The sequence below is a fragment of the Drosophila ficusphila genome, unplaced genomic scaffold, assembly GCF_018152265.1.
Source record: "Drosophila ficusphila isolate 14025-0441.05 unplaced genomic scaffold, ASM1815226v1 contig_197, whole genome shotgun sequence".
NCBI classification, from domain to species: Eukaryota; Metazoa; Arthropoda; class Insecta; order Diptera; family Drosophilidae; genus Drosophila; species Drosophila ficusphila.
This window is the reverse complement of record NW_025064091.1, coordinates 5398782-5414328: the sequence shown is the minus strand read 5'-3', so window position 1 is coordinate 5414328 and position 15547 is coordinate 5398782. Positions and strand designations below refer to the sequence as shown.

The 15547-nt window shown below is 43.7% G+C and overlaps 4 protein-coding genes across 6 annotated transcripts; 3 read left to right on the top strand and 1 right to left on the bottom strand.

Moving 5' to 3' along the window:
- The first annotated feature begins 315 nt into the window (after positions 1 to 315).
- Positions 316 to 2879, top strand: LOC108097777. 2 transcript variants are annotated; one of them, XR_001771804.2, is made up of 3 exons: positions 316 to 2395; positions 2592 to 2781; positions 2857 to 2879. XR_001771804.2 is itself a non-coding variant. In XM_017200304.1 (2 exons), the coding sequence occupies exons 1-2, from the start codon at positions 1375 to 1377 to the stop codon at positions 2654 to 2656; spliced, it is 1086 nt and encodes a 361-aa protein (XP_017055793.1). In that variant the 5' UTR covers positions 316 to 1374; the 3' UTR covers positions 2657 to 2828. The 2 variants fall into 2 exon arrangements, 1 of the variants encoding a protein (XP_017055793.1); XM_017200304.1 differs by lacking the exon at positions 2857 to 2879 and having other exon boundaries at positions 2592 to 2828.
- Positions 2880 to 4130: 1251 nt separating this feature from the next.
- On the top strand, positions 4131 to 4940 carry LOC108097436. The gene is made up of 2 exons (XM_017199706.2): positions 4131 to 4584; positions 4656 to 4940. The coding sequence occupies exons 1-2, from the start codon at positions 4354 to 4356 to the stop codon at positions 4662 to 4664; spliced, it is 240 nt and encodes a 79-aa protein (XP_017055195.1). The 5' UTR covers positions 4131 to 4353; the 3' UTR covers positions 4665 to 4940.
- Positions 4941 to 6432: 1492 nt separating this feature from the next.
- On the top strand, positions 6433 to 10356 carry LOC108097769. 2 transcript variants are annotated; one of them, XM_017200295.2, is made up of 2 exons: positions 6433 to 6789; positions 9244 to 10356. In XM_017200295.2, the coding sequence occupies exons 1-2, from the start codon at positions 6567 to 6569 to the stop codon at positions 9465 to 9467; spliced, it is 447 nt and encodes a 148-aa protein (XP_017055784.1). In that variant the 5' UTR covers positions 6433 to 6566; the 3' UTR covers positions 9468 to 10356. The 2 variants fall into 2 exon arrangements, with proteins under 2 accessions (XP_017055784.1, XP_017055783.1); XM_017200294.1 differs by lacking the exon at positions 9244 to 10356 and adding an exon at positions 6882 to 7069 and having other exon boundaries at positions 6443 to 6789.
- Positions 10357 to 10496: 140 nt separating this feature from the next.
- LOC108097768 (serine protease easter) lies at positions 10497 to 12613 on the bottom strand. Its single transcript, XM_017200293.2, is given in 4 exon segments — positions 10497 to 11365; positions 11368 to 11572; positions 12227 to 12375; positions 12438 to 12613. Coding segments are annotated over 4 exon segments (1218 nt in total). The 5' UTR covers positions 12505 to 12613; the 3' UTR covers positions 10497 to 10568.
- Positions 12614 to 15547: the final 2934 nt, after the last annotated feature.

Sequence of the window (15547 nt, the reverse complement as noted above, 5' to 3'; positions counted from 1 at the left end):
TTTTGACAGCTATTTTAAGTTCCCAAAAAAGTTTTTCTATTTAAATTGTAATTTTAATAACTGAAAAATAATCTTAAAGAGTATTTCGATTTGGTTATCTTATACTGATCTGCAGCGAAAAAGTGTTCGTTGTGAGAGCGTGAAATATGCAAATCGCCAGTGGGGCTTCCCTGGGGCGGGGATGGATTTTCGCGGAGGGGGGCGGAATGGGTGGAAAGGGGGCGGGGCAGGGGGAAGGGGAAAGGGGAAAGGGGTGGCTTTTTGGGCCCGCGAGATGCGGCCAAGACGAACAGTTGGCTACGAGGCACGTTGGCGGGCGGAACTCAACGCGATCGCAGCTGATCGTCGGCACGGAAAAGAGCGAGAGGGCAGACGCGAGTCGGAGCGAGACGGCGAGCGCCGGGGAGCCACTGGGTGCGAGCGGGACAGCGCCAAAAAATACATATCTGTCTGCGGGAAATATCGCTGTGTTTTTCCCCTCTCTGTTTTTGTTTGCCAGTCCATAAAACTGAACTTTCTGTGTGAGGTGCCTTTCCTTGTGCTACTTTTTTCCCTCGACTTCTGGGAAGGCCCTTAAAAAAGTGGCACAGTGTGCTGAGTCCCACTCGAATGTCACCAGCACCGCCAGCGGGATGAGCGGGAAAAGTCGGGAGATCGGAAAATTGGGAAAGCGTACGGGAACGCCTTTGGGAGCAGATCAACTAAAAATAGCAGAACATAAAAGAGAGAGAATTCTGAAAAAAAGAAGCCAAAAATAATTGAAGCGTGGGCAGCATCAAATGCGAAGGACAGTGAAGCCGCGCTACAGTGAACTGAGAACAAAGAAAGGTCGGCCAGACAAAGAGGAATTAACACAAGATTTATAACAAAAACAAAGCAAAGGAAAGCTATATATATTAATTATAAAATCATTGATCAAATTCCATTCATTTTCCATACTCTCCTTAAAGTTTTCCCAATATAAAAATACCATAAAATACAGTAAACAAAATCTGTAATGTAAACATAACAGCGAGTAAAACTAAAATGCCGTAAAATAGTTAACGATAACATAAAGTGACATTAAAGGCCAACATTATTTATATCAAGTCAAACCTGTAGAGACATAGTTGAGATAAACAATAAATTGGCCAAAGGCCAAAGCAGCTACAAAAAAAAACATAAAGAAGAAGCAGAAGATCAGCCGTGAATGAAGAAGAAGCAGCAGTAGATAAAGGCAGATCAAACAAGAGAACGGACAACCAACAGGTGGAAGGAAACGGCGACCCAAAAAGATAAAAAGATACAAAGCCAAAAAGAAAGTAATCCAGGGAACCCCTGAAAAACAGACAACCTTTAGAAGGAAATTAAGGGGTTGTAAACTGATGGTTTACGATGTCCCAGGAAGCTGAGGAAGAGGACGAAGCTTATCGGGAGGAGGAGGAGGAGGAGGAGGAGCAGGATCCTTTGGCCAATTTACTTAGCCTGAAGCTGAAGAAGCCATCCCATTGGAACTGGGAGCTGAGCACCTCGCGCAGCTGCAGCAACATAGCTCTGCCCCGGATTCTTCTCTACGATCACACGGGCAATCTTCTGGTGGACGCCGATGGCCAGCAGGAGGTCACCTACTCGTCCAGGGACAACCAGAGGCGACGCAAGCGTTCGGCCACCTCGAACTTGAGTCTGGAGCGCAATTTCCATGGCCTGCGAATAGCGGAGGCCACGCCCACGCCCACGCCGACGGTCACGTCGGTGGCCACGCCCAGTTCGAGTCGGGAAAGTGGGCGGCGGAAAACGCACGGCAGCTGCATCGACTTCAGCACCCACGAACTGCCCAACTGGGAGCCATCGGTGAGTTCGCGCCGCTCCAGTTCGCTGCGAGGCGTTCGCTTCCAGGAGGCGGGAGCGGAGGTGGAAGCGGAAGCGGAGGAGCTGCCAGTGTACCCCACGCCCCCCTCCACCTCCACGTTGAACTCGTCGAGCTCGGGTCCGCGGGAGAAGCGACGCTACCGCCGCTCGCAGAGCTCGATCCTCGAGAGATTCAGCCTGTCGAAGGGCAGGCACTCCTCCCCGGAATTCGCCCAGGAGGAGGAGGTGGCGAAGGCGCCGCGCTACTACCTGCGGACCAGCAAGGCGGGCACCCTGGTCATTCGCGACGAGAGCTTCAGCTCCCAGAGGATGCGCCACCGTCGCCGCCGGCCGCCGAAGCACTCCTCCAGCGAGAACATCCTGCAGGAGCCGCCATCGGAGCCGCCATTGGGTGTCGTGCAGGCCACGGCACGCAGGAGGCCGCCGGCCAGGACACTCTCCACTTCGGAGGACGAGGGGGAGCGGCAGCGGGAGCAGGAGCAGCGGAGATCCAGGGGCAGACCCAGGAACACCAGCCAGCGCAGCTGCGGCAAGGATGCGGCGCAGGGTGGGTAGAAAGACAATGGGTTAAATTATTCATTTAATAGAACAAATTACTTAATTATATTAAAGTCGCTCTATTAACTTACTTTTTAACTTTAACACCAAAAAGAGGTTTTCTCAAATGATTTACATAAATTGTAGTCCATGTTTTATTATCCAAATATTACTTATGATCTAAAATACATATCTTTTTTTTACAGAGCTCATCACCGTGGATCCCGATAATTGTGTTTATCGAGCAGCGCCGGGCGCCACAGCACGATAGAAGAGAGTCTACGAGACCCCAAGAAAGCCACCCAAGACGAAGCGAACTGGTCTTCAAGAATGCACAAAAAGTCAGGGAAAAAGGGCAGCACGAGAACAGACAAAACTAGAGTTCCTCCTTGTGATGTAAGACGATAAAGCCAATGAAAATAAAACAAATGTATAAAACTGAATGACTATTAGTAATATCTATTCAAATAGGGAAGGAAATTGTTAAATATGTTTAGTGAGCAAAATTGTATTTTCATTAAACCCATTACGAACAAGCTTCTACATTGTCATCGTTGGACATTTGTCCCATTAAAATACGCTAAATTGAAAGCCATCAGAAAACGTATGTCAAAAAGGTATGTCAACCTTTTCACTCATCAACTATTTATTTTTATTCCCTTGCAGAGGGTGATATAATTTCAGTCAGAAGTTCGCAATCGATTTCGTAAAAATCGGTCAGCCAAGACCACAATTTTTGAGCACAACTCACTTTGGAGTACCAGGCGAACAGAATGCAATAGTTGGTAGCCACTGACCATTTTTCAGATTTATTAATCAATCCCAAAAGTATGCTACACTTTTTTTTTTTAATATTAATATCGAAAATTAAAACACTCATCTACTGCATACTGTTGGCCTGGTATTTGAAATCTAAGAGTTCCAATTGCACTCGTCAAGATCGGTCAGCCAAGCGCCCAATTTTTGGGCCAAACTCATTTTGAAGCACCAGGCGCACAGAATGCAATAGTTGGTAGGCACTGGCCATTTTCCACATTTCTTAATTAATCCCAAAAGTATGCAACACATTTTTTTATGGAAATTTAAGATCCAAATTTCCTATAAGCCCTAGTATAAAAAAGTATAAAATTCGGTAGTTCTAGTTTATTGTAAATATGTATATAATACATAAAATACATATAAATATTCCTTAGGCTAATACTTTACATTCTAAGACAATCCATATCTTAGATGCGGGTCTAGTCATTAAACTATTAATAAATTTGGGATCCAACGCTGAGTCCCCGTTCGCTGCATAAGCTGATGCCATGTGGATTTCCTGGACGAGTCGGGAGACCAGTTCGCAGCAGGCCTTCTGTCTGTTCTTCGCCACAGCCATGACCTTAAAGGTAACAAAACAAGAAAACTTGGTAACTTAATCATTAGTTTATCCTTTATTTTTTAGCCAATGTTTTAAATTGTATTATGTTGTTTATTTCTCTAATGAACTGTATCACTAGTTAATTATTTATTTTTCGGCAGATTTTTTTGAAATTGTATAATACTACCAATTTTCAAAAAGTGGGTTTGCTGAATAATGACCAAAATTTACTAATTCAAAGTCCTTTCTTGTTGCCATTGCTCCTAAACGGGACAACCTTAAATGCAAGGTAAAATCGAAATAATTTTAATAATATTCATTAAATAAATATTAGGCTATGTTGAACATTTAAATATACATTTTTGTTTTAGGTAAGGTAAGTGCTCTTTTATATTATTGATCTACTAATTTAACCAAAGCAGCCTGAAAGTATGCATGTTTTTCCTCGCATAGCCAAAACAAATCAAGATAAGTTGGCTGAGATTCTGGAGTGTCCAGACGCTCGTGGCTCTGAGTAAACAAGCTAATCAGTCAGTGATAAGCTGGATCGCCGGGCCAGAGGCAAATCGGAAAAAACAGCTCAGTGCGTTTGAGACTTTTGGATCGAGATGCGATCTCCAGCGCTGTTCGTGGGATTTTTGGTGCTCCTGGTTCTGCTGCTCGGCTCCTCGTGCAGCGCCACCGGAAAGGTGATATACTTCAACCAATTAAACACCACTCAATCCAGGGAGGCGGCCAAGAACAACACGGATGCCCTCGGCAAGGGAATGCTCTTCGATGTGCGGGGAAACCGATGCCATCGGGGATTCACACGCGATCACCACGGGCGTTGTAGAAGGGTGAGTGTACTCCAGAACCCCGGGTCCAAACTTTATTTACCTTGCTAATTATAATTTGTTTACCCCAACAGATTGTCTAAAAATGGCATCGTCCAGTTGGCTAAGTTAATTTTACATTTGTGTTTACTTTAAGTCGGTGCGTCTTTAGAGATTCGAGTGAATTTCCAACTGTCTGGAGTTGATTTAAATATCATATGACAGATAACGAAAAGTAAGGCAAATAATGATTGGCTTTGCTTGGTAACAGAATCTCGGGTTCGGAATACTTTATAATTTTTTTTTCAAACACTAAATAAATTTATTTAACTTCAATTTGTTTCTAAGGATGAATAAAACGTGAATAATGACAATCGGAATTCGCCCTTTCATATGCGCAATAAAATTTGATAATTCTAACTATTTGCACACTCTGTGATTGCGTATTTAGAAAAGCAAATATTCTGGGTCCCAGGAAACATAGAAAACCCCAGATGGATCCACACCAGTGGACGTTAACCCTTGCGCCTCGTCATGAAATCGAAACTACGTCACGTCACGTGTCGCCGTTCACGCAAAGTATGATGAAATACTGCGCTCCAATGGGTTTCTGCAGGTAACGCAGATACAAGATACAAGATAGAAGATACAAAATACAAAATACGAGACTCGACAACTGCGGCGTAATGGAGATAACGGTGAATCGAGGAACGCTCATGAATCAGCGCGATATAAATAAAAAGCGGCTCCTCTTCGCCGACCCGTTACATTCGGTCACATTTAGGGGAAATTTGACTGATATGCGGGATCTAAGTAAATATGTGGGATCCGTGACGTCCCTCGTTCCGTGATTGCCGTTAAATACTCAATGGGTTGTCGCGTGGTCGTCGCCCACTCACCACCCACTTCACGGCGACACCCGCCTTTCCAGAAAGCCCCGATGATTGGCCAAAAAGTTTTAGGCGGAATTTCGCATGGCTCACAACGCGATCGTTACGAAGCCAAAATACCGCCGTGGATTTGTTTGTCAAAGTTCATAGCGCTCTCGGAATCGTGCTATCTGCTGCATCGAACAGTTAGTGATTATGGCTAACTCACCGAAAGTGCGGTGAGCACAAGCCAATTAACCCACGTTCTTACTCAGCTCTAAAAATAAGGGTTATCTATTTGAAAGGGGGCTTGCTTTCAAGATAGATTGTTACTTAATTGTCTGATGATAGATTTGACTACTGGAAGAAAGAGTTTTTTGTTTAGATGATTTAGATGATATAAAAATAATTATTACTTCTCCCAAACAAATTTTTCGAACTTATTTTTGTTTAGAATTTGCTGCTGCTTATTAATCTTGTTATCCTTTAGCGAAGTGTTTGTATTTAATTATTATTTATGAATTCGGTTTCGCAGGTAATATTAAAGTTCTAGCAAAATCATTAAAACTTCCTAGAAGTGGCGGAAAATCCCCTAAATACATCCTGCAGCAACCAAACTTTACGCAACAAAAAAGTGGTTTGATCAGCTGGAGAATCCCCGATTGGGCCACGTCCTCTATGCAAATGCAATAGGTTCTCCGATGATGATATTATCTGGGGCGGGTGGCCGTGTTTCAGGCGCCGGTAGCCAACCCGTTCGCTCGGCAACCGCTCGATCCGCTCGCATCGGGCGGGAATCGAAATCAGTGCTGGGGCGAGTGAAGCACTCAATTACACAGATTGCAAATGGCATGGGGGACAAGATAAGATTTCCCCCTCTGGAAAACAGGGTGATTCAATGGCGGCCCAAGGAACTTACCAATCTGTATAGCAAAAGAAGGTGAGGAACACCCTGTTTCCGGTTTATCAACTCAATGAAAAGACAAGCGGGCAGAGCACTTAAGAAATGCTACCCCAAACTCGTATAAAATCAGTTAACTGCCGGCACTGGAGCAAGCCACTTGGTTAGCTCAACTTTTTTTTTATCGCGCTCCCTATTCGAGATATAATTGTATATATAAAGCATTCAGCAGCGAAATGAAGTCGATGCACCAGCTGCTGCTCTACCTTTTTTGCCTTTGGGCCGTGATCGTGTTTTGTGCTCCGACGCCGAGTGAATCCCGTCGCGTGATCTTCCTCAAGCCGAATGGCATCCACCGCGGACAGATCCTGTCCACTCACGGCATGGAGAAGCCCTGCCCCAAGTGCCACATGATCGACCATCGCGGCAATTGCCGGCGCATCATTTCCTTCAATGCAGGTGGGTCGCCCCACACATCACGTATACTCATTACGTATACGCCCAGTGCGTCACGGCAGTGCTAACAACCCTTATATCTCTGTCTCTTGCAGATGGCGTGCGCTGCTGAAAGCTAAATACTGAACGCTGAATGCTGAATGCTGAATGCAGAATGCTGAAACTGATCCGAAGTGACTTCACCATCGAACGAATCTCGCACTCTCTCAACCAAAACTATTTATTTATGCTATTTATCCGCCTCGCACGCTAAACTATTTAATAATAAACACAAAAGCCCCCTGTAAAAGTAATGTCTTTTTTTTCTGTGTGCTGCATGAGTTTCGGAATGCAGTTGAATTAATTGGAAGTTAATTAAAGCTCGCATTTTGCGCATATTTCAGCTGCATTCCCTCCATCGAAAGGGATTTGCTGGCTTTATTAAAGGCTTCCGACGAGGGTTCTTATCATTTAAATGTGCATTACGCTGGCGATTTCTATAATACCGTTTATGATATCGCCCGGTCGAGTGGAATCGGAAATATTTGATTTAACAATTATAATGCCGACTTGACGCAAACACCTGAAGCACTTTTCGGTGGCCAATTATCGGGCATTAATCGGCTGACCTGCAAACAGGTGGTTTCCAATGACTCCTTTCACTATTATTTATACCGTTGTTATTGAAGTCCGGTATTTGCTATTAAGGCTGCGCTTTTTTAAAATTATTAGTCATTCAATCGCTAAATAAAGAACAAAACGGTAATAAATTTATTACAAAAATGGATAAGATGAATGACCACCTACCTACTAAAAATATAATTAAATGTCAAAACTTTTAATTTATTTCCTCGGACCACTTTTCTATTTTTAATCTTTTTTATAGACACTAGTTTTAGTCGTACCATCTCTGATTGTTTACTTCTCTAAATTTAGAACCGTTTCAATCGTTATCACTGTGTCTTATCCTAGTTGCTCTGTTTTTTCATTAACTATTTCGACTGCCAAAATAAACCCGATCGATCCTCCCGATCCACGGGCCATTCATGGGTTTTAAACGTATTTGGAAGTGCGTCAGAGCCGTCATCCGACTATCGATCACTTGAATGTGCCGAGAGGCTCGTCAAGATCGCCAGATCGGAAAGGGCCGCTGGTGAGCGGTGAGTCGAACTGGTGAGCGGACTCTGTACCGCTACGTCAGTTGGGGGAGGGGCTGGCCATCGGATGGTGATCAGTCCGCAGGTGATTCGGCCTTAATTCAGATTCATCAAGCCGCCTTATCGACGTGTCAGCAGACTTTTAGTTAATTACTGAATGAAATTCCCATTTCGAAACTCACCAAAAGGCATTGGATTATGGAGCAATGAATATATTTAACCCGATCAATATTGAAAGGAAGCAGTTTGATTTATTTTAGAATAGTAAAACATATAGAATACTATACTAAACAATGTTTGATTTTACATAATGTTCTGCAAATAATCCAACTCTAAATAATTTTTGAGTTGGGATAAATAAATGATTTTTAATTTCTTAATATTTATCCAATTTGACTTTTGAGCAAATAATTGTAACTAAATTTATCACTAAATATTTACATTGCTTTGATCGTCAGCAAACAAATATGTTTTCTACTTTTTTTATTATAAACTAAATTAAACAAAGGTTTTTATGTTGATCGCAGAACAAATGATAATAAAACAGCTTGACGTAGGCCTCGAATCGCTTGGTCCCGAGTGATTTATGCTCTTTAGCCGCCGCTGTCTGTAGAGAAGACTCGACAGTAGAAAGACCTCGAACCAGCCATTCTACACCGTTCTGGAACGTATCTACTGGCAAAGCACTGCATAACTTCGGGCTGAAGGAAACCGTGGAGGACAGATCACACCGGATGGGGCGTCACCGATAAGAGGGCTGGTCAGTGATCGGGATCCACCCGGTGACGCAGTTGCCAAGCAAAGTGATCCCGACTTCTCGGGATCTGGGCCGCCGACGCACGTCGGTGGAATTCTACTATGGTATACTATGGTATCGCCGGCCACTCGTACACTCGTAAATTCTCCCGCGCTTTCGTCATAGCGCGGATCGAAAATAGCAGCCAATGGGGTCGAGGTGCCAGAGTGCCGGGGGCGATCCAACCCACACGAATCGGGACCGCAGACAATACGCCATGCATATTCGTATATACTCGTACTCGTGTTTGTTTGTATGCCACTTGCCCGAGGGCTGCGGCTATGGGAGGCGTTATCTTATCGGATGCCAGCGGAATACCTTTGGGGCTTATCTTATCGATTTGCGGGCCGGCGGTCGCCGTCTTTGGCTATCAGCGTTGAATATCGGCAGGCACAATATTAGAGAGCGGGCGCAGTCATAAAAGCGACTCCCAAGCGAATCGAACCCACGGAAATCGGAGTGTCGCGAACCACCAAAATCCATTACGAATATCCAAATCGAAACGAGTCCGCATCGAAATGCAAGTCCACCGCCTGCTGATCTTGACCTTCGTCGTTCTGGCCATGCTCTTGGCCCAAAGTCCGGGGATTACGGAAGCCCGCCGCCTGATCTTCTACAGTCCGCACAGCCGGACCCTCACGGGTCAGCTTCTCGTGTCCCGAAAACTTGCGAGACCCTGTCCCGCCGGAAAAATGCGGGATCATCGGGATCGGTGTCGCAGAGCCGTCATCTTCGATCGCAGCAACTGAGGATCCGCCGGATAAAATCTCCCCATTCAACTACGTTTTTTTTTTTTTGCAAACCTAGCTGTAAGCTAACTTATTTTAGTCGTAGTTGCGTCACAATGTGACCGCCGAAGTATTTATTACACTATTTATTTTGTAGCTCTTGTAGGTAATAATGATAAGTAATAAACCGATGTCGATAAAGATAAAAACAACAATCAGTGTTTGCTTAAACCTATTATTACCCTAAGGTTTGCTCAGGGATAAAAATATACTTGTGCAAAAATAGGTTGGAAATGGTGTTAAAATGTGTGTTTTATGAACTAGAGAAAAAGGTGAGATCTTCGCTAGAACTTTTCACAAGCGAAAGCCTTTGAAGAAGCTAAATTTATCAAAATATGTTTTATCATTTAAGAATTAGGTGACAGTCATTAAGGGAAAATTCCAAAGATGACTAGTTTGTTTCCTGTAAACATGATTCACTTAGAGTAATCAAAGCATTCATCATTTGATTAACCTAATAAAAAACTTTGTCGATTTAAGATCTGCTGCAAAATAAGCACATCACTTACGATAAAAAATAATATTCTTTGCAGAACGAAGATCAGCTCGATTGTATTTATATTCCCGGAGCACTCACAAAAATAAAATAAAATAAGTGGAGTTTTCTCGAGGTTCGCGCACCGAAAGCCCAACATCATCATCATTTTAAGCCTTTGGTGTCATGAGCAAACAGTTTAATCTTGGCAGAAATCGAGATTGCGGGCGATAGGTTGTGTAGACATGTTTGGTAAATTGCACGCCGGAAATCAGTGACGTCAGTGATATGACGACCCAGAAATAAGGAGAATAGAAAGAGAGGGAAAGCCTCGATGGGGGAAATCCCTAAGGTAGCTGACACTTCATACGCACTGTTGCCAAAAGGTCGTATTTTCTTGAACGTCAAATACATTGTCTGTTTAATAAAAAGGTATTCATAGATTTTATATCAAATAGGCAATCACTACACAATAACAAAAAATATATCACTGCGTTAAAAAAATATAATAAATATTATTTGTATTTTAGAAAGCATTTTAATTTCAATAAGAGTCACAAACACAAGCTTTGAGTTGTGGAAGCCACCTAAACGCGGTTCGCCCGAATGGTGTTCTCGATCCAGTCCATGTAGCTGCTGACCCGTGTGTAAACCCCGGAAAACTGAGTCGTGCCGCAGTGATCGCGTCCAAAGGAAACCACTCCCGCTAGGTAAACATACCGATTGCCATTCGGGGTGTTTGCCTCGACGGTAAGCGGACCGCCGGAGTCGCCACTACAGGAATCCACGCCGAGTTCCCCGCCGGCGCACATCTGACCCTCGGTGAGAACTACCTTGGTGTCCTTGTAGAAGGCCTCCTGGCACTGATCCTGGTCCTGGATGTGCAGCATGGCCTTCCGCTTGATTTTGCTGCTGCCGCTCGACTCGGTTTTCCCCCAACCGGACACATCGGCGGCGGAACCGACCAGCCGGTTGGCATTCCTGCCCCGCTGAGGTGGCAGGCACACGGGTTCCAAGTACTGCATCTGCAGCCAGTTCACCGGCCGCGACAATCGCAGCAGGGCGATGTCATTCACATAGGTCTTGTCCGAGTACTGCCGATGTGGCAGGATGCGATCGATGGTCACGCGGATGTGCGGCGGAGCACACTCCCTCACGCCACTCAGGTTATTCTCGCAGTCCGGATCGGTGTCCTGGTTCCACTCGCCCAAAACGGCGGCCGTGAGGTTTCTGCCCAGCGTGTGGATGCAGTGGGCGGCGGTCACCAGCCACCTCTGCGCAATGAAGGACGCTCCGCAGGCGAAGTCCTTGCCGCCGCCCTGCAAGTCGTACTCCAGCAGAGTCGTCCAGGGGAACTCGAAGAGTCCGGTGTTCTGACCCCCACCACTCGGAACGAAAAGGCCGATCCGCAGTACGGATGCTGCGGCAGTTGGTCGATGCCGGTGGGTGGACGGGGAGTCGCGCGGGCCAGCGGCTTCAGCAGAGTGGTTGCAGTGGTGGTGCGCGTTGGCGCGGGTCCGGTTTCCAGAGTTTCATTGAGGATCCTCGGTCCGAAAGGCGGGATAATGTTCGTCTCACGGGGACAGCAAACCTTATAATGAGATAAAATTATTTAAATAAAACATATGAACAAAATTAAAAATTTGCAAAAAATTGTTTAGCAGAAAAATAACCAGATCCCAAAAATTCTAAGCCCATAAGTTTTCTAATTTTTATCAGATTCGTAAGTGGCTCACCTCTATGAATTTCCTATTAAAATGTCTAACGAGCTTCATCAACACTTTATTTTCGATTTTTGGTCAATGTTTTGTCATTTTTATGACCTTTAAAAATTTGCAAAAAATTGAGTGATCAGATCCCAGCACTTCTAAGCGCATAGCTTTTTTAATTTCCATCCGATTTACAAGTGGCATATGCATCCTTTTGTCTTTTTGACCTTTCAAAATTTTACAAAGGGGGTTTTTTAAAGGGGTAACCCCATAAAATTTTTTCACAAACACAAAACGGTTTGCCAGCTAAGAATAACAAGATTTTGAGCTCCCGCTACAAAAAAAGAATCCCAATAATACTTGGTTCTTGATACTAGGTAAATAAACGTGAGGCTTATAATGATCAGTTACCTGGCAATAATAACAAACAACTTATGGAGGGTGAAGATGATTTTCGCGGAGCGTAAAACTGGTTGGTGGTGGGAAACGTGTTTGCTGGGCGCACTGGGAACACATAGTATAATATAAAGACTTACCAGATCGGGTCGCTGGCGGGAGAAGCACTGTTGTCTGCTGGCCAAATCCATCAGCTTATCCACGGCGAAGAAGTCGCAGTCCGTCCTTTCGATGCAGGTTCCCTTCCCGAATTCCACGGAGTTGCAGTTGCCAAAATGCATAATGGCTTCTGAAAGAAATTAGTTGTGCTTTAGAAGCCATTAAAATGGGAGCTTGAACCCGCTGTCTTACTGCCAAGTTGCTGGGCCTGAGCCCCCAAAAGGGCAAAGAGAAGGGCCACAAATAGAAGCTGCAGCATTTTTCAATTTTTCTATTTTATTGTTTTGATATTTCCCGCTCCGATTGATTCTCGAGTCGCTGGCGAAGCTGCGTCCCCGGTGGCTGGCAATCAACTGATCAACTGGCGATCGGCGGCCTCGCACCGCGACCCTCGTAAGTTTAGAATCTCGGAGCTTGGCTTTTCCATCCCGGCGGCTGCATTGATTACCCGATCGATTCTCATTGATTGGAGCGGCGCGGGAAAACCCGTTGCCGCCTTCCAGTCGCTCTTCCAGTCGCTCAATAAATATACAAATAAAATACTCGTAATTACCCGCCTTCGTGTGCCGCATTTGTTCCGCGCAGCATTTGTCGTCGAAAAAATCAACTTGTTTTCGTTGCGATTTCAGCAGTTATCAGGTCGTTAGGCTGGGAAAGTGCGAGCGACCGCCTCGCAGGTTGACCGATTCTCTTGGCGATTCATTTAAAAATAAATGCAATACAAGCGGTTGATAAGGAGGTTAAATAAAGAAACACACACGACGAAATATTACAAGAGCTGTATAAAAAAGAGATTCGATTTGCTTGAGAGTATTCATCTTTTGTATGGTATTAAAATTCGTTACTTCATTTCATAAAAAACAAAGCATAAAGGTGTTTTTTTTTTTTGGTAATTTGTTTAATATTTATAATTATTTGTTGGGCTTATAAGCATTATATTTTTTTATTACTTCCTCAAATAAAAATAGAAGGCCATACTTTCAGGTTTGATTAGTTTTCTGGTTACATTACGTGTTTTAGCCATTCATGACTTGGTGATAGCTCCGCGGGAATCTCTTATTCTGGTTTTTCCGCCACCACATTTCTCTGGAGAAACCCGGATGTGGATGCAAAACCCAGATGCATTCGATACGATAACCACATACCAACTATCGAAATGGTAATTAATAACCTGGCAGCGGCTTTTAACTCTCGCTTTCAGCTGAAGGCAAAAATATTCATGTGCTTAGCGAACTGTGTGCAAAATAATTTCGCAGAAATGAATTCATAAGTATTTCCAGTCCAACTCCTTGCATCACCTCACTTCCCCAAAAATTGGTCCTCAAAGTCCCGCAGAGCGAAATCTAGGAAAATGTCACAGCAAAAACCGCACGCAGCACAAAAGTTGCAACTTTTTGCCCAGTGGGCGTGGCAGATGGCGCCTTCGCCAGCGTCTTCTTCTTCTTCTTCATCATCTAGTGATTTTACCAACAAGCTGTGCTCTATTAGAATCTTCTCTTCTCGTAGTGCTTTTTGCATAAATGCAAAATATTCAAGGCTCAAACTGTGCCAGCTATGAAAATCTGTCTGGAAAAAGGAGAAAACCGGGGCGATATGTCCGCACGCAGGATGCGAAATTTGAAATGTTGCAGCTGCATGGTCAACAGCAACAATAACTGAAGAGAGATTCAAGGATGCGCCGACTTTTTACCCTTTGAAAATAAGTAAAATTAGATTTGAAAGGAAAATATGCATCATCTTAGTTTTGAAATAAAATAGAAAAAAGTGTAGATGACAAAAACTATTTAAAAAGGTGAAAAGTTCATAAGAAGACAAATATATTGTATATGTAAAGTTGCTTGTTTTCTTGGATTTAATTTAACTTCATTAGTATACTGGATTCCGCTTTAATATTCGATTTTCTGGACATGTTTACAAAAGTGTTTTCACTTTTGCTCTATTTTTCGTCTTAGAAGACTTAACGATAATCCATTTAGGAGTGCTATTTCCTGCTAATATTTAGCCAGATTAATTTCATATTTATTGGACGACGTTTGGAAGCCATGACCGTATTCCATTGGATCCTTCCACTTGATTGCAGTTGCCAATTTCCAGGCCGCAACTCGAAACGGAAGTTTTCCTGCCCAACGAGATGCGTCTGTGCCTCGGCTTTTCTCTTCTGCGAACTGTTTTGTAGTCCTCCTCCTTTATTATTATTTTTGTTGTATCTTTTTTTTGCCTTTACAGCACGCAAAACTTTGTCCACAGTTGTGACTTAAGAGTGGGCGGGTTGGCTTCATTGGGCCCTACGTGAGATGCGGGTGGGCGTGGCAGGCTGGATTTTGCTGGAGGCAGGAGGCAGTGGCAGGAAGCCAAACTTGAGGCAGAGCAGAAGTATCTGTTGCAATGTCACCGACTTGAAATGGCCAAAAGCGGCAGGGGCCAAAGAGAGGGGGCGGGGTGGCCTGTAAACGATAATGAATAATGTTGCTGGCGATAATGTTGCCGCCTCCGTCAGCAACATGAAACTATTCGGAAAGCTCAGGGATGGCAGCGTGAGTCACTAAAATTGGATTATATATTAACAATGTTTATATATTTAAATTAGAAAAGTTGTCTTTTAATAAAAAAGATATATTTTTAATAAATAATCAAAAGCCTTTTAATTATATATTTCCCCAAATCAGTGGAAAACCTAGAGATCAAAATTAAATTGTATTTCTTTAGGCTCAGATAGTTTAACATTCTTTAAAATAAATTCTCTTCTGTACAATTTTGTTGATTAGGAAGCCCAAAAACTAATGAAATATATTTTTGGAAAATCATTTTCGCTTGCAGAAACTTCGGGAAGGGCACTCTGCACTCACCACTCACGTTCTCCGAACTCAAACCCTAACCCTTGCGGGGCCAAAGTTCAAGAGAATACTGATAACATTTCAGTGAAATAATTTCAGCTACAATGACTGTCACTTGGCCAGACACCCGGCAGCCCCTCTTCCTGGCCCGAAACCCCTTCTGGACTTTGGACTTTCCAGCATTGATTCATGGCCGGGCAGCGTGCTTATGAATAACCATTCAGCAATGTCCCCCTGCAGCTCCCAATGCAAAGTTTTTTTAATTGAATATTCAAGTCGTCATCGTTGGTGGAATGGCCAAAAAGTGGAAAAGGGGGCAGAAGGCAACACTTTTATCACCGCATAAACAAAAATCGAACGGAACGCGCGAAATGCGAAAAATAAATAGAATAAAATAAGAATGCGAAAAGTAAATAAATAAAAGTTTCCAATTCAGTTGAAATCAACGTGTAATATTTATGCCCGAGC